Genomic DNA, 21749 nt, shown 5'->3' on the forward strand with positions numbered 1-21749 from the left:
AAAATATTTTGTATACCTCAAGCATAGATGAACTTTGTAATAACACAAAAAAACATAGACAAGTCAAAAGAAGCACAAAAGAAATGGACTGAATACAATCTGACAGGCCAATCAGGATTTCTGTTCAGATCTGATGCCTCCAAGATGAGCGCTGAAACATCTTCAAGACTCCTTGAAGTCCATTTCTAGAAATGTCTCTGCTGGACGAGCTCTCGCTCTCCCTGCTGCACGGCCATCCAACCAAGAGACAAAAATCCTAAAAAACCTCTCCATGCTGGCTCCTTTACAAAGTTTGTGCTAATAAATATCTCTGTCCAAAGTTACCTTCAAAGTCAGGCCCTCTAAACTAGGCCAGGCTGTTCAAAACAGGTCAGGACACAGGTGTGAGTGTGTGTGTGTTAAAGAGGCAGAGATGGAAAGAGAGAGATGCGTGTGTATGTGTGTGTGTTCATTGAATCTGTTAAATTTAATTTAAGGTTCAAAAGTGGCCCCTAGTGGTATTTAAGTGGCACTGCTGGACTACAAAGAGGTTTTATCCATTCATTCTGTCCATTACATTTGAGATGACATTTATGATCTAATTAGCAGACATAATTACTGCATATTAAGAGCGAGTGATGTCAGTCTTTTATACACTAAACTCACCTTCATGCTACAAGCCAGCTCCATCAGTTTCTTTGCATTTTCCTCAGATCGGTACCTCTTTGGAACTGGGACACGAAAGAATTTGAGTGCACCCTCGAAGTCTGTCTGGATCAGATCGTCTTTTGATGTCTGAGGAAAAGAAGGATGGGAACACAGAAGCACATCAGGCATTTACACGAGTTGCCCGTTAAGACATTTATTTCTTTTTTTGCAGTATGACGCAGCATGATCTTCACTGCGGAGACGATTTTCTAAATTGTTAAAACAAACTAGATAATTGCTAAAGGCTTGTGAGAACGCGGCTCACCTTCGACAAAAAGCATGTGTGCCGTTTTCGAGTGACGCTACGCATGTGTCTGCACCTGCTCACATCTACAGACGTGTAAAATCTTTCCATGGTTCGATTTTTTTCTTTTGGCGCTTGCTGTGCGTTTCCATTTCTACTCAGAGCTGTGGTTATGTGCAAGTGTGCATGCGCGTGTTTGTGTGTATTTATATCTGTGTACTGTAGGTTACCTTACCTTCAGAAGTGCCAAGGCTACATTGAAGATCACGCTGATGCCCTGAAAATGAAGAAAAATGTTCAGATTCATGGTGTACTGAGGAACTGTTACTGTAGAATGGGGGAAAAAAAAACACAATAACAACAAGGACACATAGTCCAGATGCATTCAAAATAAAGAGGAATATCTAAAGTACATACAGTATAACCAGATCCATCTATGTAGTGCCACAGTTGCTCCTAATGTTGAATTTGTCTCCTACTCTTCCTTGCAGATCATTTGTCAGACTGTATCGAAAAGGAACTAAATAGCTACAAAGATCTCTCCACAGCTTCAGGATTTGCGGGACAACTTAAAGGCATCCAGAGACACTCCAGCTCTTCACTTTAGTCTGAGGCTCTGTGTGTGATTCGAAGCAGGTGTTCCTCTCTGTATTTAGCTCTGTCCATCATTCCCTGAATCTTGGAACAGTCTCCCAGTTTCCTGCTGCTGTGATGAATCATTGCAGCATCATGGTGCCATGCATCACCATAGTAATGGTAATATTTAGGTGATAAATGGGACATGGTTTTTAAGAGATGTGGAGCTCGACATTGAGGCCAACATTTTGTCTATTTTTGTCTCAGGCGAGAAATTATTTTCCCCATGCTCCGAGTCCTTCAGGCAGAGACAGACTCTGGAAGAATGTTCATTTTTTCAAACTTCTTTTACTTCATACTTCTCACAACTTTATTACTATTTCAACTCCTGGACGCTTGCCACAGCCAAAACATTTCTCTTTGTCAGTTTGGGATATTGTGTGTACATAAATTATAAAAAATAAATGAACTGAATTTGGTAATATCTTCAAAAGTTTGCATGAAGTTCGGACAGTAAAATTGCATTGTGTCTTTGTGTCTTTTATTACCAACCTCACACAGTAGCAGGTCAATGATGTGGAAGACCATGTAAAGAGGAAACTTGGCTGTGAACAGAGTGAGGAACCACTGAGAAGCGTACATATGAGCCTCCAGACCCACATTCAGGAAATGGTTGTACAGGTCTGGTATATATTCCTGTTTCAGGCAGAGAATAAACAAGGTTATAGAGTGAATAAATGGCATTTGTCGTGAAATTTAACAATGACTACGGCTATGGTGGACATTCAGTAAAAAAAAGAACACACGTACCTGCATGAGTCTCTCAAGTTGGAAGAACTTGCAATGCAGATCTTCAAAGTTCTGCTTGAAGAGGTCCCTGAGCCCATAATCAAACATGATCTTGACCAGCACACTGAAAGCTTGCTCCTCTGGCATCTGAAGAAGACCAAGAGGTTTAATAATCACGCCAATTCAAACTCTAATCAGACAAGATATTCTATATAAACATCTGCAGAATAGCAAACTACCTGAAGTTGTTAAATATATCCATAAACTGTTCTTTGTTCTTTGCATGCATAATCTATTATGCCCTAAGAAGATGTTGACATTGTTTGTCCACTAGGTGGCAGTGTTGTCATGTTTCTGAAGTGCAGTGTGCTTAAAGTCAACCCCATCTAGGGTGGCAGATGAACATGAACATATTATGCATCATTTATAAAAAATAAAATGTCAGCGTCTCACAGATGTCACCTCCTTAAACTGTTTTGGTGTCGTTCATCACGCACATCAGATCTACACTCAATATATGACATCATTCGGGTTAAGCCATGGCCAGTCCTCCAGCACAAAACAATCCCTCCCAGCTCTTTAAATTGTTTGAAAAGGATTTTTGCTGGACATGGTTGATATGTGATACTCACGTGCAGCAGCAGCACAGCAGCCAAGAAGGATTGTCCCTGGCAGTAACCAATCTCTTCGTCGTAAACGGAGTAAGCCTGAAGGACAGAACAAAGACAAACGGACACACGCTTAGGAAATGCTTTTCATAACGGATTGTTAAGGGGAAAAAAATTATGATGTTAACATTATTTATTGTATAAAGATATGGCCTTGCAACTTAAGCTTGCAGCTCATTCATACAGATTTATAAAGCTAGATTAAACCAACAATATCTAACTTTTCTACCATAAAATATGTCATTATGATGCTACACCGACTTGAGGTGAGTATCGGTATTATAGGTAAATGGTGTCGCAGTCATTCCCTTTCTAAACTTAACTCTTTAAACTTTCTAATCTACTACAGCTGCTGTTAGCTAACCATCAGGAAGAGAACACTTTGAGGCCCTGGACTGAGGGATGGAGGAAAAAGGAGAAATGGCCATGATTAGAGAGGGAGACACAGGAGAAGGTTGGAGAGAGATGGAGTAAATATGAGTGTAGGGAGCAAGGGAGAGAGTTTGGAAACGCTGGCCTACTGAGCTACAAACACAAATAATGAGCACAAGTCAAACAGACAAGGTGTGGATCAATCCACACACGGAGGAAAAGGGAGGGCCCACTGAATTATTCAAACACACCTGAGGAGGTGCTTGTCTGAGAAGAGATGGATGCCCTCACCTGAGTTATACATTATAAATGAAATGAAAACGAAAAGGAAAAAAAAAAAGTGTGAACAAACTGCAGCCACACCATTCGTGTGTGATTATGGAACTATGTGTTGAAATGTGTGCACGTCTCAACTGTACAGTATACACACATGTTCTTTCTCGTGAGAAACAAAGCACTGCCACCTCACGATCAATAAGTATTTTGTGATAAGTTGGCAGGTTTGCAGTGTATGCATGCGTGTGCGCACGTTGCTGTGTGAGACTCAGCTGTGCAGTGGGACTGATTATAGTAGAGTCTAATGTGTGTGTGTGTGTGTGTGTGTGTTTGCTCGATTAGAAACTTATGTTGCTTTTCTCGACAGGCAGTGAACTCGCTGAACCACCCAGAAACGGAGTGGCTGCTCAGTTAATTAATGATCAGCTCCCTTTAGCTCTGACAGCTCTCACTGCTGCTCTACAAACTTTGTCATCAGCCCTACTGTAAAGCAAGTCATTTACACAGTAATTACACCGTGTTATAGAGAAAGCAGCACTGCTACCAAAAAGACTAAACGTTTACGTCTCACCAGGATAATTTAAGAAAGATAACATATATCCAATTATAGTTTTTCCAAATACAGCATCATTCTCAGTAATCATGAACACATGTTCCCTGATCTACATTTCACATGTTAGAAATGTAGATCAGGGCAACAATTTATCTAAGAATGTGACAGAGGTATGAATTAATCACTTCTTCACTGGGATGGAGATGATGGAATTAAGTTACATTGGTTTATTTGTCTGGATTTTAGCTTCCCGATAAAGGATGCAAAGCAACTGTCTAAAAACAAGATACACGTGCAGACAGAGATGGACGACAGGATAGGCACCACAATCAGAGTTGGGCAAGCAGGCAACGTGGTCATGCTCAGCAGAGGCAGAGCGTGGCAGAGGTGAAGACACTGCCATACAATGACATACAATGTGGAGACCAGAGGAGGGGAATACATGCTGCAGATTTGTTTCTGCAGTTACTCTGCATACAGTCAGCTGTTGATGAAGTTTTGTGCACTGCTATTTTTTTAAAAAACTTTTGACGTGATCCATAATACCCTGTGTTGATGTTAAAAATGTAATATAAACATCCTCTTTCACGTGTGTGTGTATCCCACCTTGCAGATCTTGTAGAGGGAGTCTTGTCCATCTCCTCCAGTGTCTTTGAAGTAGTCATGAGCTGGAAATGTCCTGTTAATGTCCCTGGTGATGGCGCTGTCCTGAGGGGATTCCTAACAAGACAGAGGCAGACAAAAGGGTCATGGTCGGTCACACTCAGTCATTATGAATGCACACCACATTTTATTAGACTATTACTGAGGAAAAATTCCATTGAGGCCCAGCAGTGGTCAGTGTTCCTCAGTATGCGAGATTTACAGTAAAGAGCAGGATGAGTTCCTGGTAGCACAGAGTGTTCTCTTCTACAGTACGGACTGTACACATGCACAAGACACTCCCTATCTCTGTGCATTTCAATTGTAATTTTTTCGAATTTAGAACATGAAAGATAATGTTTATGTTGCCAAAGCAAGCAATGTTTAGTAATAATAGCGAAACAGCTCTGATAAACTGTAAAAAATAACATTAAATGGAAACTGACCAAAGACATCATGCAACACACACCACACACACACACACACACACACACACACACACACCATCCCAAGCTGAACTGTAACAGAGTAAATTAACTGTAGGACATTTTGTCTGGAGAGCGGGACAGATGGATGACTAGGACAGCGTGCAGAAAAAAACAAAAACAAATGCACCACAGACAAACATTTCTGAACAGGAAAACAATCTTTGAGGCATTGTAACTTGAGGTAATGAGACTCCATTTGGACTGTATGCTGCAGTCAGACTAGCAGCTCTGTGAGACTGTACTCAGACACCAACACCAACATGCCATGCAATGAAAATGCTTTCATGCTGACGCTTTACTAGTATAATGAAATTTATCATGAAGGACACACGATTGTCATGTCCTGTAGTTGGTGGAATGTTTTAGTGAGGACGAAATTAGTGAACCTGATGGGACAGATCAATGCTGTCCTCCACAGAGCTCGGCGTTGCAGACACAAAGTCCATATGAGGACGAAAGAGGTCAAAAGAGATTGCTCAATATCAGGATACACTGAAAGAAGTACAGATATGTAACCACAAGCCCGACTGCATACAGTCCAACAACATATTTCTCTGGGATATCCCTCCACTGTGATGACAGAGCACTAAATAGTGGAAATACCACTCTCACTCTCACACACACAGATCAGTAACTACCGCAGACTAGAGTCTAAACTAGCCAAGATTAATCACCCCTCATTTCATTATTGATGATCCGTGTATTTGGAACCAACAGCCTCTAAATAAGTAATGTTACCATTACATGACAAATCAAACGCACATTTAGAGATATCTTCACGCAGTATTTGGAGGCGAAGCAGCTCGGAAGTTGGCACTGTATGTTGGGGTGATGTAATACAGAAATGTGGCATTCATTTAAGTTATTAGTAGTCACAAATGCATTATGCTATTCTTTGTAGCCTGGAGCTTGGACCCTGCTCTCATACTGTACCAGATAGTCAGCAGTAACAGATTAGTAACAATAACTCCTCACCAGGTTCATGTTAAATGAGCAACTTAACACCATACGTCACTGATACATGTAGGAAAATGTTTCCTCTACACACTGGGATGTCAGAATTTGCTCCTGTGCCTTGCTCAAAAGTACTTTTGTAGGAGTGAAAATCCCTACTAGCAAAAACACCCTGCAGCCCCACAGCCAAAGAAGATGTTTTGAAACCCATACACCTCAGATATTCTTTAAATTTTAATCAGCAGTGCTTTTTAAATCTCTCTTCTTCTCTTTGTAGCTAATTATACCTCCTAGGTCTCTCTACTACTTTGCCCATCAGGTCCGCCTCTCTCTCCTTTTCCCCAAGGTTTCTATTCTGACTTCCACAGAGGAAGAGAGGGAAACAAAAATAATGCAAGTATGAGAAGAAATGCAGGAAGATACTAAAACAAAGTGAGCTAATGGGAATCAGAGACGAACAACAGAGGGCTTTTTTTAAAGTCCATGCCACAACTTCCACCACACCCTGTAAATCATGTGTGTGTGTGTGTGTGTGTACAGCCAACTTGACTAGATGCTTAAGGAAGTTTGAGTCATGTTGATTGTTGGAGTAATTTTGGTCATTGTTCCCTAGTCGGCGTACGTACTGTAACATCTCATCCACTGACCTAAGATCAGTCATGTTAACTGTATCTTCAAAAACACCCAAATCTGTCCACTTGCTTGGGTGGAGAGTCCTTTTAACACAGACTTGGTATCATTTTGAAAATCATTTATCAAGCAAAAATATTTTTCTAGTTCCTGCTTCTCAAATTGTAGGATTTGTTTCTCTTTGTCATATATAAAGGTAAACTTACATTTGTTTTCTGGACTCTGGTCAGACAAAATACATTTAAAGATGTCACCTTGGGTTTTGGGAAGCTGTGATTGCCATTTTTTAACCACTAATTTTTGACATTTCATAGACCAAATGTTTGATAATGAATTATTAGCTGCAGTACTATACAGTAAATCATTAGATTACACTGCGATATAACTTGTAATACTGTCTTAATAATTATTATTTCTGGCTTCATAATAAAGCTGTTAACTAGGTTGAACTTTAGCAGCATGGCCACTGAAAAGGCTGCACACAAGCACTCCAGAGAACCTGTTAATTCACAGCCAAATCCACGGATATTGATGAGTTTTAGAGCACAGGGGTGGAGTTACCTCATCCAGTGTGAAGGGCCCATTACACCAGGCTACGGTCTCTCAGTGAATGATAAGGATCCATGTTTATACAAGCACCACTTAGCCATACTTATCTGAAGTGCTGAGAGCATGTACAAAGACCTCTGACAAAATGGCCAATTAGCTTCCTTTCTATTGGTCTGTCTATTCAGTTAAAGTGAGGTTTGGAATGAGGGTAGCGTGAGAGGGGAGAGGAAACATATCCAGTGTTTTGTGGTAGTGGACGGAAGTGTGTGTGAGAGAGAGACAAAGAGAGAGAAGAGAAAACTAAAGATGGTGTATCTGCATCTAAATGTATTACTTTAACTAATACTTATACACTCAACTCATGAAGGCCTTCAAGGTTCTAAAGAAGAAGATCAATATCACTCTCTACATGATAAGTAATCCCAGGAGGTGGTGAGTTTAGATTGGTATAAAGACTAGAAGCAGGTGAAAACAACTTGTTTAACTCTATCCGGAGGTCCAAAATACACCTACCAGAACTCTGAGGGCTCACTAATTATAGCGCTTGGTATCTGATTTGTTTAATCCTTACACAAACAAAGTGTAAAAATGTGATGAGTGTTTTTCAGGAGTGTTTTTCGGGAGTCTCATGGTGACGACAGTTCTCCAGAAATCCACTGGCTGATGTTCACCAGGAAAGTTCGTTACAGAGCATAGATACGGATTTTAGCCTTTATGCAAAGCTAGGTTGGAGAGTGGTATGAATCTTCTCTTGGGAAGAAAGAAAATAAGAGTATTCCCCAAAATGTTGGTCTGTTCCTGTAATAGTCTGTCCAAAGTCTGGCTAAACGCCTTACTTCCAGCGAAGCTTCAAAACTTCGGGAGGCCAATAAGACAACACAGTGTGAGTTTTCACTGTCCTACTGCCGTAAATTAAAGATGGGCACTGTAATAGGAATATTCATAACACCATATGAGACTTAATGGTTACTGCAAAGAGAGACATCATCGCTGAGCCACAGATCTCTTTGAGCAGCCACGAGCCATCGGTCTAGCCAACTGTCAAACAATGGCATGAAAGTCAAAAAGTCAACAGTTACTCCTGTTTAGTTTTTGTTTGAGTGTCCTAACAGTCATCATGGATGCATCAAAGCACCGGCTACTGTTGGTGATAAGTAACTGCCAGAATAATACTGTCATGCCAAGTAATCAAGTCACATCTATAAAGAAGGAAGTCAGGGAACAAAAACATTTTCTTCTTACGGCCATACAATAAAAACTCTTTACTGGGTGTATGCCAAAAATGGCAGAGCTACTGTGTGTGTGTAGGTGTGTGTGTGTATGCATTTGTATGTGTGTGTGTGTGTGTGTGTGTGTGTGTGTGTGTGTGTGTGTGTCTAAAGCCAGGAATAAAGTACCGGAGTAGGGCTTCCGTGGGAAGGCTGAGTAGCTAGCCATCTATTGTTTATGTCCCTGATTTTCTCTGACTCAACACAATAGCTGACATGTCATTCTGTTATTCTTTCTCTGCTGCTAAAGGACCCTGCTGAGATGCCAAGAGGACATGGGCGATATTTATCAAGCTTGATACAAAACCTTGCTCCCAAACCTAAACAATCCACAGAGTCGCACTTTGATTATTCGACTGGATTCAGTCTTAGATTACAAAAAAACTGTAAATGTCACAGTAACTTAATCGCTTTATAAAGAGCCTAAAGAGATACACAACTACAATTTGAATTCTGATTTTAATAAAGCAAAGCTAAGTTAATTTAAGTTCTTCCTGAGTTGCAAGTCATTCCTTTTTAATCATCTGTATTCGACAGAGCACGTGCTCATGCTACCCATAGTGCTGTTTCCTCACCTTAGCGTCATCTATCATTAAATCTTAATCGTCTGTCTCATGCCCTACTTTTTGTGCCATTGGTGCACTAGTACACTGCTTCAGCGAGACGAGAGCAGACGAAATATTTCTCTGGTCAGAAGACAAGATGACAGACAGAGGAAGACGCAGTGTAAATCATAATGACAACACCACATACTACATGCACTGCCAAAACTACAATGGCCTGCATTCTCTCATGCTATTATGTTACAACTGACTCTGCTGACATTTCCCACTGCAGCTTCGCCAGGTTTGCAAATTCAACAGACCGACTATTTGCACAAATATGGTGCTGCTGTAGTACAGTCCATTTGCAGCAATTTATTTTTATCTGTAACGATCTACGACGAAGCATTCACCGTTTGGCGAATGATGGAAAATTCTGTGTGAACGGCTGCTATTGTAATTTTCTTATCAGCTGCACTACTTGATCTTCAGCCAGAACTATTTGACCCCCTCACTAAACATGAGGTCTGTTTTTTTTGTCTGTCTGTCACAAATAACACAGCATACAAACACATACTCTTAAAGACGCATGCCTCTGTTCATAGCAAAGTAATTATTACAAAAGGACGTACATTGAGAGAACATTTATTTGCTCAGTTTAGATACACAACATGTACATCTTGCAATACCATATAGGCTTGTCACCTACAAAGCATCATTTAACGAAAAAAATATCTTATTTGTCTCTTTCATGACAGCAAAATTAAACATGTTTGACCATTTGCATCATCCCAACATTCTCCATCTATAAAAAGCATCTTACATTTAAAAAAAAAAAAAAAACAGAAATTCACCCCTGACGTATGAACTATGACACAGTTTGTCATGGTCAAATACGGTAATGGCTTCATTTTCTCAATAAGACAACTTACAATTGCACCATTGTTCACTGTGAGCGATTTCCAGCTCTTATTGTGGACCAAACACATGCAGGGTGTCTTTTGGGATATTTTCCTGACCAAGTTGTGGTCAGTCTCGTCTTAATGTGATAAATCTGTTTTCTTCAGAACAGCTAGGTCATGAGTCAACCATTAGTGGGGGTCTGGTGGCGACTATTTAGAGCCTTACGAAAACACAAAGAAGAAAATCCAGCGCAGATTAAAAGATAAATAAGGAAATATCATTGCATGGGTGTATATGTGTGTGTGTGCGTGTGTTTAAAGTGCACTTACAAGTGAGGCTGTACTGACAGTTTGTGTACTGTACAATCTCAACTCTACTCTAAGATAAAATAGCTCACCACTATTCAGTTGGCACAAAATACTTTTGTTGTTGTTAATTACCAAACTTTTGTTTTTTAAGCTTCAAGGTAAACATTGAGCCTCAAAATAGATTTTGTTATTCTAAAAGGACCCAATTACATTTACCAGTTTCATTTTTTTTTCACTTACACTTGAACTCGGATAGTCCCAGACAGTTTGCATAAGATACCAGAAGAGGAAGATAGAAGAAGCAGCAGACACCCTTTAATGTTTCTGGATAACTTGTAAAGGGGTTAAGATGAAATCAATTGACAGCGTACAATATAAGGACTCTGGAAAGACAATATAGAGTAGTCAGTATTTCTGGAAGCTTGGAATCTTTAATCTTCCTTCTTTGCTCCTGTTGCATATTTTATTTGCACTTTCATACCTGAAATTCACTTTTAGAGAACCTATCTGAAGATGGCCATCCTGTTTTTACAAATTATTTTTACTGCAAAAATAATTTGTGCACTCACTCATTATTGTACCCCGTCGACAACATCATATTCCTCTCTCATTGCAGAGGGCTGCATTTAACGTACAAACGTATTCCGGCCCTACCGTCCATATTCCCTCTCTAAACCCAACATGGCACTGTACCTCCTCACAGCCACCAGCAGTGAGTCTTTCACTTGAGAACATGAGAGCTGATCGTTTTCCCACAGGAAAAATAGAATGTGTGTGTGTAAGCTAATGTGATCATGTTTCGGATAATTTCCCAAGAAACCCTGCCCTGTATCTTAAACATTTCTGAGGAATTGTACCATTAACTGCTGTGGGCAATAATATCCATTTAGTGCTGAGCTGATGCATGTTCATTAAGACACAGCCTCAATCATTTCACTAAGTAAGCATGCTACTAAACCTACTCAGAGTCTGCAACATTTATCACTTCACAAGAAACAGACAAAAATTATTTTACAAAAATAAATTTCTGCAGTTTGACAATCAGACATTCAATACGCCGTTTCTGAACAAAAGCTACAAAGAGGGAAAAAAATTACAATATTTGGCAATGCTTCACAGGTGACAGCCAAAATATTTAAAAGACAACATGTGAATCTATCTACCACCACTGTACATCATACTCACATACACTGACAACATACAGTATACTTGAGGGAAGTGATGTGCAGCTAATAAAGCAATAAAAGGTGATAACTCTGTTAGCACCCTTGCTAGAACACCGTAAACAGTCCAATTCAGCCGATGGTCGCATCCTAACACACCTGCACGTGCACACACTCATACACACCTATTCACACACAACTACTACATACAACTACATGCAAAACTAAGTTTTGAGTTGTGTTTGTGCTCCTGGTTATTTTCAGTTTTACATAAGAGAGAGGGGCTATCATTGCAAATTGTGATTTTTTTTGAAGATCAGCTGAATTAACAGCAAGATTTTTAAATAGTTTCACACAACAAGCGGGGTTCAGGTTACTCTGAATGTGGAATCAAGGCGTACAATTTCCAGTCTGTGTCGTTCCCTCTATACATCTAGCAATCCCTAAATGTAGGAGGAAAAACGCTTTCCCAACAGTTCATTTTCATTTGCATATCAAGGCAACAATATATCACAATATACCAAGAAACAGTCATACTCATGCACATAAGGCATCACTGAGCCAACACAGTGCAGTGAACCGCCACAAACTTTGTGTAAAACCCACTCGCATTTTACTAAATCTTCATATATTAGATATTTATAGAAAAAAATATAATCCAAGAATATCTGGTGAACTTTCTTTGGTAGATTAGATAAAGTATATAAAGCTAGATTATCTGCACCTAAATAAACTGTGACATGACTCTCCGCGGTTCAAAATAGAGATAATCTTTCTAACTTTTGAGTTTATGACACAGTATTTACACTTGGGTTTTTTCACGTTATTATTGGTCTTGAGAGGTTTGCGTTAAATATCAAGTTAAGATTTAAAAAATGTGTGCATGCACATACATGGATGAGTACACACACACGCGTCTGTAATTCTCAGGCAGTTGAGGGGTCAGTCCCTCTTCATGGTGGACACAGTTATGAAATAAGTTGAGTTACATAATGAAAACAACAAAAAGGTGCAATGAAACAAAGATATGAAAAACTCAATTCACTGAAAATGACGTTTTGTCAGGTTAACAGTCGTACACCAAAGCTGGGTAGCATTTCATAGTATATGTTACAAACAGTAGACTCGATGTGTGAACCCATGACTTAAACATGAAAGACATAATGTTTTGTCTTGTACAACAACAATAAATAATCTAGAATTTCTAGAATTGACACACCATCAACAGTTCAGTCAATGCAAACAGATGATAAAATGACTGGGTGTAGACCTACTTCATATCTTTCCATTTCTACTAACTAAGCTCAATCAGTCAATAACAAGAGACACCAATTACACAAACACACTGTTGCATCGATTTTAGTATTCAAATACTGATGGGGTAAGAACACATGAAAACACATTTAAAGAGCTCTTCGCTATTCGCAGTTCACCACAGCTCTACATGACTCAAACACAGCAGTCAGCTGTTGTTCGGTTTGCATTCAGCTCATAGTGTGCTAATAATCTGGCAACGAGGATCATATTGTTTCACATACAAACTTTTCAGAACGCTTTTCTTGTAACGTTTTGTTGTTTTGGCAAAATAAGTTAAGAATTCACTTCCCATGACAGAACAATGATTTTTAGACACCTTCTTTCCCTCCTATCACCCATGTCCATACACAGTACAGTTTACTAGGTTTCCTTGACTTGGTTCGAAAACATCTAGCAGGGTTATTCAGGCCTTTTCTCTGTCAGCGCTTTGCTCTCGACTTCCTTTCTCTGTTTTTGCCAGCTGTGGCATGTGCAGAGAGGACGCCTGTGCAACCTCCAAATGCGACAGAAACAGCAGTGGCAAATCGACACCCCTCTCCATCTCTTTAACAGCACGTTTCAGCCTCAGAGGAGGAGGCATTTTACAGCAATCACATTAGGCATCTTTTTAAAAGTTCAAATGCCAACTTGACACGAAGGTTTCCTCTGTGTGTGCCTTACACATGACAGGTTGTGCCAATTCCTATTTCCCCATGACCATATCCATACCCCGGCCCTGCACATCCTTTTTCAACAGATCCGAGGAAAGCCTTTTTAGTGTTCCTAACCCCATAACCACTGCTGCTGCGCTGAAAACAGAAGGAGCAGAGGCGTTTGAGGCCCTTCCTAAAGGCAGAATTAGAGAGACTGTAGATGAGACAGTTACAGAAGCTGTTGCTGATGGCCAGCCATGTGGTTAGGAACGAGGCTGCAGGATGGTGGTAGATCCCTCCACTCTCCAACAGAAAATAGAGGATGTAGGGCAACCAGAGGATATAAAACACGCTCGTAATGCGGAACAGTACCATAGCGTATCGCTTGTCTGGGTATGTTGATGTGGGCTGCTGATACTGTGGTTGTGATTTTTGTGGTTGGGACAAATGCCCTTGTTCTACTGCGCTGTTGTCCTTGAGCACAGATCCTACAGTCGGTCCCGGGCCTTGCAGCTGCTGGGGTCGGTAACGAGCGTGGCGCTCGCTGATCTCCCGCGTGTGCTGCCGGCAGATCTTGAAGATGTTGGCGTAGGTGAAGCAAACAGTGAGAGCAGCCGGGGCATAGAGCAGCGCAACGATGAAGGTTGTGAAAGCCGGACGAGTCCTCCACTCGACTGCGCACCACTCCACCACATCGCCGTGGTAACCAGGTTTCCCCCACCCGAGAAAAGATGGCAGGAACACCACAGCAGAGTACAACCATATTAGAACGATGCAGCAGCGCACTCGACAAGGTGTTACCAGGGACGCGTAAGTCAGAGGTTGTGTGATGGCGATGTAGCGGTCTACACTCACACACGCCAACGACACCATTGAGACGGATTTCAAAACAGACACCATGTACCCGAACACCTGGCAGGTGAGTTTGGGGTCGAGGCCCTGGAGGTGATGCAGGAGGGACAGGGAGGGAAACAGGCAGCTGACACCCACCAGCAGATCAGCATATGCCATAGTCTGGATGAAAGCACTGGTGGTGTGCTGGCTAAGCAAAGGGGCACAGTGAAACACAAAAATCACCACCAGGTTACCGGAAATAATGAGAACAGTGAGGAGCAGTATGATAGAAACTTCAAGAAGGCAGGTGGAGAAAATTTGAGAATAGCCTATCTCAAGCAGGCAGAAAGGAGCAGATAAGTTTGACAGATCAGCAGAGCTCTGGTTCAGTGGATCCAGGGAGGAATTCATCATCTTGGGCAGCAATATGTGTCCGTGGGGCCCTTGAAGGGTACAAAGAACCCACTATTTTGTCAGGTAGCTGGCTGGTTCCTTAAGTAGCTGGATGATTTCAGTCCAAACAAAAAGCTCCATGCTGTGGTTCCACGACGAGACTGCCGCCATCTGCCATTTAAAATGCAGGAACGGACAGAGAATGGTGAGGAAGCACACCCACCCCACCACCGGGTTCGTCCTCAGTGCAGGCAGTTGTGGTTTTACACAAAGATATAAAACCACCAGGGTGAAAAAAACACACGAAAAAGAAACTTGCGTATTCCTTTTCTTCTTCTTATTTCTCCCAGTAAAGCAAACTTCCCAGCTGAAGGCACAAAATGGGAAAAAATAGAAAGAAATGTGACTTTGTTTAAAGGAATTCCAGTCCAATCTATGCTTGAAATGCCTCCGTTCCCTATAAAGTCAGAGATGTCTTCAACATCTGCTGCAGCTGCAGAAAGCACAGACTGAATCTCTCTCTCTCTTATCTGTCTGTAGTCCAGAGTCACACACACAGCTTCCAGTGCAAAGACATTGTGTAATGTGCTGCATACATAAATTGAGGCTAAGAGACATTAATATCTCCTTTTTGTTGTGTCCTCCTGCTTCTCTTTCCAGTTTCTTCTTTCTTCCCTCTTGTGTCTTGCCTCTCCTTCACCACTCTTCCATGTCAGCTTGCTCTTGTCTCAGCTTCTGTCTGGTCCTTCGCAGTAAGATCACAGCAGACTGCCGTGAGCTGAGAGGATGAAGGCAGTGCGTGGGGTGACTGAACGTCCACGTACACGCATACAAACACAGCTCGGCTGTAATCTCTATCCAGAGGTAGCAGGATCTATGTCTGGGGGGAAATGAGGTAGGCAGGCATACCGATGCTGGGAGAACCCCTGTGTTCATTTATCCTCCTTTGCTGTCTCTCTCTCACTCTTGCTCCCTCTGTCTCTGTCTCTCTGTCTCTCTCTCTCTCTGTGGCACTGAGGCCCCTCCCCTTCCCTATGGCTCCAACCAATGATCAACTGCAAGGGCACGAGGCTGCCTTCTTCCCCCACCCTCTCACACCTCCCTTTTTCTTCCTTATAATCAGCCAGAGATTCAAACACATTGTTTTACACTGTGGGTAAAATTCAGTGTTAAGCCATATCTTGTGAAAGGGACTTTTGACTCTCTCTGCAGCCTCTCACCTCCCAAATCATTGGACACTCTGAGCTGTAAGGATCTGGACGAATATATTGTTTGTAGTCAAACAATGACTGCATGCCAGGGTGCAGTTTACAGGAATTATTCCTATTCTAAAAATCGGGCTAGTACAGCACAACGGTTCCCCCTGTAGCTGTTTGCATCCTAGCATGTTTAAACTGCTGGTAATGTTGGTTAAATAAGGTCATATGTGTGTGGATTTAAAATCTGCTTCTATACATAAATAACACAGAAACCAGGAAGAGGTTCACAAGACTGTGACAATGAAAAGAATCCATTATGTGTTACATTTTTTTATGGACTTAAGTGCATGCAAGTGTAGTCATTTTTCATATTTCTAAACTACTAGAGTAACATCAAAGCTTATGATACTCAGAGACTGATTTAAATACTTGAAAGAGAGCATAAATTATTTAATTTGCAGTCAAAGCTGTGTGTAATGCAGCTGATTCACTAACACAGTGCAGTAATTATGCAATTATCAAGTGGGTCCGCTTTCCAGGTGAAAACAACAAGTGAAGGAAAGCTTGAAAAGCAAAATGGTGGAAGTTCAGCAAGTTCAGATACGAAAAAAGAAATGCAGCAATGCTGAAATCAATGTTTTCTAAAGACACTTTAAGTGAGAAATTCATCGCTTTGAATTACATTTCTACAAACATCTGCAAATCTAACATAGCAGAGAGAACTTAAGAAACAGGAAGAAGAAAATAAAATAAAAATACAGAATTGTACCACTGTAATGTAAATATGCTACTGCCAAGTTTAATGAACTCACAGCAATGAATAAGGTTTATTATTATTAATACTGTAAAGTACTTGCCCTGCATCCACTATAAGCAGCAGCCTGAATTCAACCTGGAAAAATAAAAATAAACATAAAAAACCTATGACTATTCATCTGTGATATTCTTTTGTAATAAATAAACTCCTAATTATAGCAGGGCAACGTTAATAATAATACCATTCATACAATATGAATTGGTTTGTGAAAACTGCACACATGCTCTCACACACAGACACGCACAAGTTTTTCAGTGTTTTACGATGTAAACATTGTGTAACAATGGTACTTATGTATTGTGTAATTACACAAACGGCCTATTTTCCACTAGGGACAGATATAAAAGTGTTGTTTTGCTTTTTTTTTTTGGCTTCCTGTTGAACTTTACATCTCTTGTGTGCACGAGCCTCTGAAAGACTTAGAGAGAGAAGGACTAACAACAGTCTGGACATTTGATCTAAATATAGTAATAAAAAGTGGCAACGACTTTAAAATATTCTCGTGGTTGTAGCAGAAAAGCACGATCTGTTGAGTTTTCACATTGTATTTATACTTTTTATGTCACAGAATGTTTGTCCATGTACCTGTGCATGAGTTCGTGTCCTTGTGTCTATTTGGCCTGAGAGCCCTAAACAGATATGCACCTGCTCCTGATTTTACATGCATCAGCAGATGCTGCGCCTCCGCTTAGCATGAGAGTTTGCTTTGACACGGTCAGCTATACCCAGGTAGCATGACCTCACCAGACATTTTTTAATCTCTCCCAGCAACATCAAGAGCCAGATTTTTATTGCAACGCTCTAACGGGCTGGTTAGGACTGAGTTAAAAAGTGTTAGCTCAAGCAGGTCTCATTCAGCCCTCTTGCAAAGAGCCTGATGAATCTGAGCTAGAATAATTACCAATGAGTCATTTTTAGATCATATGATGTGATGATTACATTTAATTACTCAGAAGCCCACACTAAAATTAGAAACCTCAGTGGGACGGATTCAGTGTCAGGTTTAGTGCCGCATCGTCTACATCTTTATCCTAATGACTTTCTGAGGCAGAGTTTGTCTCGTGCAGAGCGATTTCGTGTAGCATGATGGAGACCCAAAACATACCCACACACATATACACACACACCAGCCTGCACCTTTCTCCCCCTGCAATCCAGACACACTCCCATGCTTTCACGCACCTCCTCTGCCCGCCACACGAGGATCTAAAAATAGATGATGGTAAGACGAAAGGGGTTGGAAGAAGGAGAGGAACGGGAGAAAAGGATGAGGAAGGGAGTCAAAGGAAGCACAGAGCTCATCAAAGATGAGAGGAGGAAAGGGTGGAGGAGAGAAAGAAATATGATATGGCAAGAACAAAACAGCGAGAAGAAAATGGAGCTGTGAGAAGGAGGAAGAAGGAAGAGCGTAATGTACTGTCACCTGGAAAAGCTGAGCACAACTTAGTCCTGTTAGGTGTTTAACTTCCTCACAAACGTCCAGTAGTTTACACACACTTGGCAACAACACAACGGTCATACACTCCTGTACCGACATTGTAGTGATTGCTATGATGAAATACAATCAGTGTTTAATATTACTGATGATTCATCTGTAGGTCACCAGCAAATGTTTGGTATTTCTACTTCAATAATATTTGAAATCAACAAAAATAAAAATGGACAAGCTAAGCTAACCATTATTAAAAGGTGTAGCTAACTTGCGACTGCCGTATTGGCTGACTTCCATCTGGTTTTTATTAATAACCACCTTCTACCTCCACCACCCAGCTGGTGGCTCATAATCCCGATAATTTTGTTTTTATATAAATAGAAAAATAAGAAGTCACACCGTGCCAGCTTTTGTATCAGTGTGATGTAACGAAAACATGAAAAAGGACTCGTCAGCTGGTGTCCTGTCTGAGGTTTTTATGGTGGTACAGTAATGGGAATGAAAAGAGTTTCCCAGAACTGGACGGCTAACAGCTACCACTTATATCAGATAATTTATCATGTTTGTCTCTGTACAGTGAGCCTAGAGCAAGTACATGAAGTAATATCAACATCAGGCAAGGATAGTCAGCGTTGTTATTTGGTCACAGACAGACACAAACACACTACTCTGGAAAGACGTCACAAGAGTCCACAGAAAATTCAGCCTGTTCACATTCATCTGCCAAATGAGACCAATATTCTTTCATGTAGGAGTGAAGGAGCCTTCTGGCATTCACTATGTATTTTTTTAATGTTAGAAACCGGCTTCAAAGTAAAGTATTTCCATTTCGGCCCAGCAGAAATCAGAACAGCAATGCATACATGAACCTATGAGACAAAGAGGCATAGAATCACAGAAGAAGACATGTCGGTCTGAGAAGACAGCGAGAGACGAACGGGAAAGAGGCAAGCAGTGACAAAAGGCAAATGAGCAGGCAAGACAGAGAGAGGCGGGAAGACACACAAGATGACAGGAGCACAAACAGGTCGAGGGAGAAGTCAGAGTGAGGCGTACACAAATACAAATGATTACAAAGACAGACAGGTAGACTGAGAGGCAGGCAGACAGGTCATTAAGTGGGTCAGACAGAGACAGGCACGCAGACGGATAGTTAAAAGCGCTTGTTTTTGCTCTCCACAGGAGGCCTGACACAGCAGGTCCAGGTCTAAACCATGTGTGTATGTTCATATACACACCTTAAGAGACCTTTCTAACATTTTGTCTCCCTCAAGGAGGTCGAAACATCTTTGAATTTATAAAAACAACCATCAACAACATGCAAAAGTTCATTTAAACCTCGAATTAACTATAAAGTTTAATCAATAGCTCTCTGACACAGAACATTTTAGGTGTTATGCAACAGTTTTTACTTTGCTTATACAGTAAATGTGCCTGACCACATGTGATAGCACGATGGTGCCAACCACCAGGACGCTCAACATTCACTACTGGTAATCAGTCAATCATCACCCACTCACTGTAGCTACTTGATCTGCTTGTGCTGTGCTCTTATTACTCAGCTAACTCACTAACACTCTCTCAACTTCTTAGCATTTGACTTTTATTGATTCCATCTTTTATTATCCTTCTCCAAAACAAAAAAATGTTGTTGACGATGCAAAAAATGTTTGGAACCCAGTTTTAACAGGATTACGTGGAGCAAAATATCCACAGCTGAATATTTTTTCAATTATTACCACCAGAGCACAACTTGACATGAAAGGAATGAAATGAAAAATACATACGTGCACTGCGTTATCTCCTTTGAACTAAGCAACACTTAACAGGTACATACAGAGTGAGATCATGCTAAAAAAAGATGTGTTGACTGTAAAGCTGTAATATAGTCACAGTGTTACTGGCCCTCAGTACAATAACAAGGTGCTGGCTGCCAATATGTCACACTGTCTTTCGTAATATCCTGATGATTAAAATCAGCTGGCTCTGGATCAGTATGCTGCTGAAACCAATTATTTGCTTGCCAGACTTAGTAACTCTGTCAGTGACTGGCTTCTACACACTATAATTTATGGAGCTAATGCAAAATGTGGCCATGACTACAGCAGCTTAATAAATTTATTGGTTACTGGTGGAGTTGTTAATTAGTCATCATTCAAAGTCAACAACATGTCCAGTACCCTCATATCAGCGGATTCATTAGAGCCTAATATGGAAAGAATAGGTGAAATGTCTAAGATCCATCAATGCCGCGCATTGAGATATGTGGATGAACACGCAGTTCACAGGGTTAGGGTACAAAAGAGAACACCAGCTAGGACACAATGTACATATAGTGCCCTACAGCACAAAGAGAGACACACAACCAACAGGCTGACTGCTGAAAGCACACAAAACAAATTAGGAGCTGGTACATGAGAATGGCATGTACATATTTTCAAAACAAAAAAGGGAAAAGAAGAATCAGTAAATGAGATGATAAGATTTAATTAGTACCAGCAACAATGCCAGCATCAATATGAATGAAAATTCTTTCCTAATTAATACATATAATATGCAGAGTACAATTATGCAATACTTTTTAACACTTTTGCATCTTAATTCTAGCTTCCTTTATCGATACAATGTACTTTAAACACACCACGTTGTGTTCGAGATATCTACTCTAACTGTTCTTGGCTACCTCGTCCAGTCTTGCTCTATAGAGACTAAATAAAAGACATAAATAGTCTGTCAGATATAGCAGCACGTGTTCTCCATACTTCTCTGTGTTTTTGTTGGCTGACGTACAAACCTGGAATGCTTTAGCGCTTCTGCAATAAATTCCTATCCAACTTTCTGTCCAAACAGTATCAATACAGTGGCGTTGTGATCTGCTGTTATTGTTGTCTGAGTAAGAAGCTGAGATTCCATTCATGCCATTCACTTTAACTGAAAAAACAGTGTGGTTCCTACAGTATTTTGGTGTAAAACTTTTGGAGTCACATGCCAGAGATGTAAGGCAAAATAAAGAAAAAAGTACAAAGGCAGAGATAGAGAAAGAGCAAAAGACAAAGGGAGGATTAAGAAAATGAGAGTGGGAGAAGGAGAGCAGAGGGGAGGAAAGGGCAAGACCAACATCTTGTCACCACCTGGGACCCAGCTTGCTGCCCGGGGATGTTGCCTTTACATAAGAACAGTGGACAGAGCTGCGCCCGAGAGAAAAAAAAAAAAAAAAAAAAAAAACATGACATAGACTAACACACTGTTCTCAGCACACAGGGAGGCTAACCATCTCCAGCAGGGCTAAGCCACTTTCAGTCGTTAAGACACATGGCCACACGTGCACACCGTAATGCTGTAATGAACTCCTTCCTAATAAGATAGCTGTCCTTTCTGAAGGCCTGCAGAACAGAGGCACATGGGCAGACAGAGGCAATAACAAGGCCAAGCGGCTGTAACTAACCTAATGTTAAAATACCTTAGTAATTAGCATCATTTCAGATCAACCTTTGTACAAAGCTTCCAAGTGCA

At 40.8% G+C, this 21749-nt stretch overlaps 2 protein-coding genes across 3 annotated transcripts in view; both read right to left on the reverse strand.

The window, feature by feature from the left end:
• The window catches only part of rabgap1 (RAB GTPase activating protein 1), a 65251-nt gene that overhangs the window by 18428 nt on the left and 25074 nt on the right, over positions 1-21749 (reverse strand). For both annotated transcript variants that reach the window (XM_027282306.1, XM_027282305.1), the window contains 6 exons: positions 4772-4885; positions 2929-3003; positions 2318-2443; positions 2060-2203; positions 1167-1208; positions 646-774 (listed from right to left, as the gene is read on the reverse strand). In XM_027282306.1, coding sequence (XP_027138107.1) covers positions 646-774; positions 1167-1208; positions 2060-2203; positions 2318-2443; positions 2929-3003; positions 4772-4885 — 630 coding nt within the window. The remainder of the gene's footprint in view (positions 1-645; positions 775-1166; positions 1209-2059; positions 2204-2317; positions 2444-2928; positions 3004-4771; positions 4886-21749) is intronic.
• On the reverse strand, positions 9868-16690 carry LOC109139805 (probable G-protein coupled receptor 21). Its single transcript, XM_019264581.2, has one exon. It carries the CDS (start codon positions 14807-14809, stop codon positions 13586-13588), a length of 1224 nt encoding a protein of 407 aa, XP_019120126.1. The 5' UTR covers positions 14810-16690; the 3' UTR covers positions 9868-13585.

Source organism: Larimichthys crocea, chromosome IX, assembly GCF_000972845.2.
Source record: "Larimichthys crocea isolate SSNF chromosome IX, L_crocea_2.0, whole genome shotgun sequence".
Classification (NCBI taxonomy): domain Eukaryota; kingdom Metazoa; phylum Chordata; class Actinopteri; family Sciaenidae; genus Larimichthys; species Larimichthys crocea.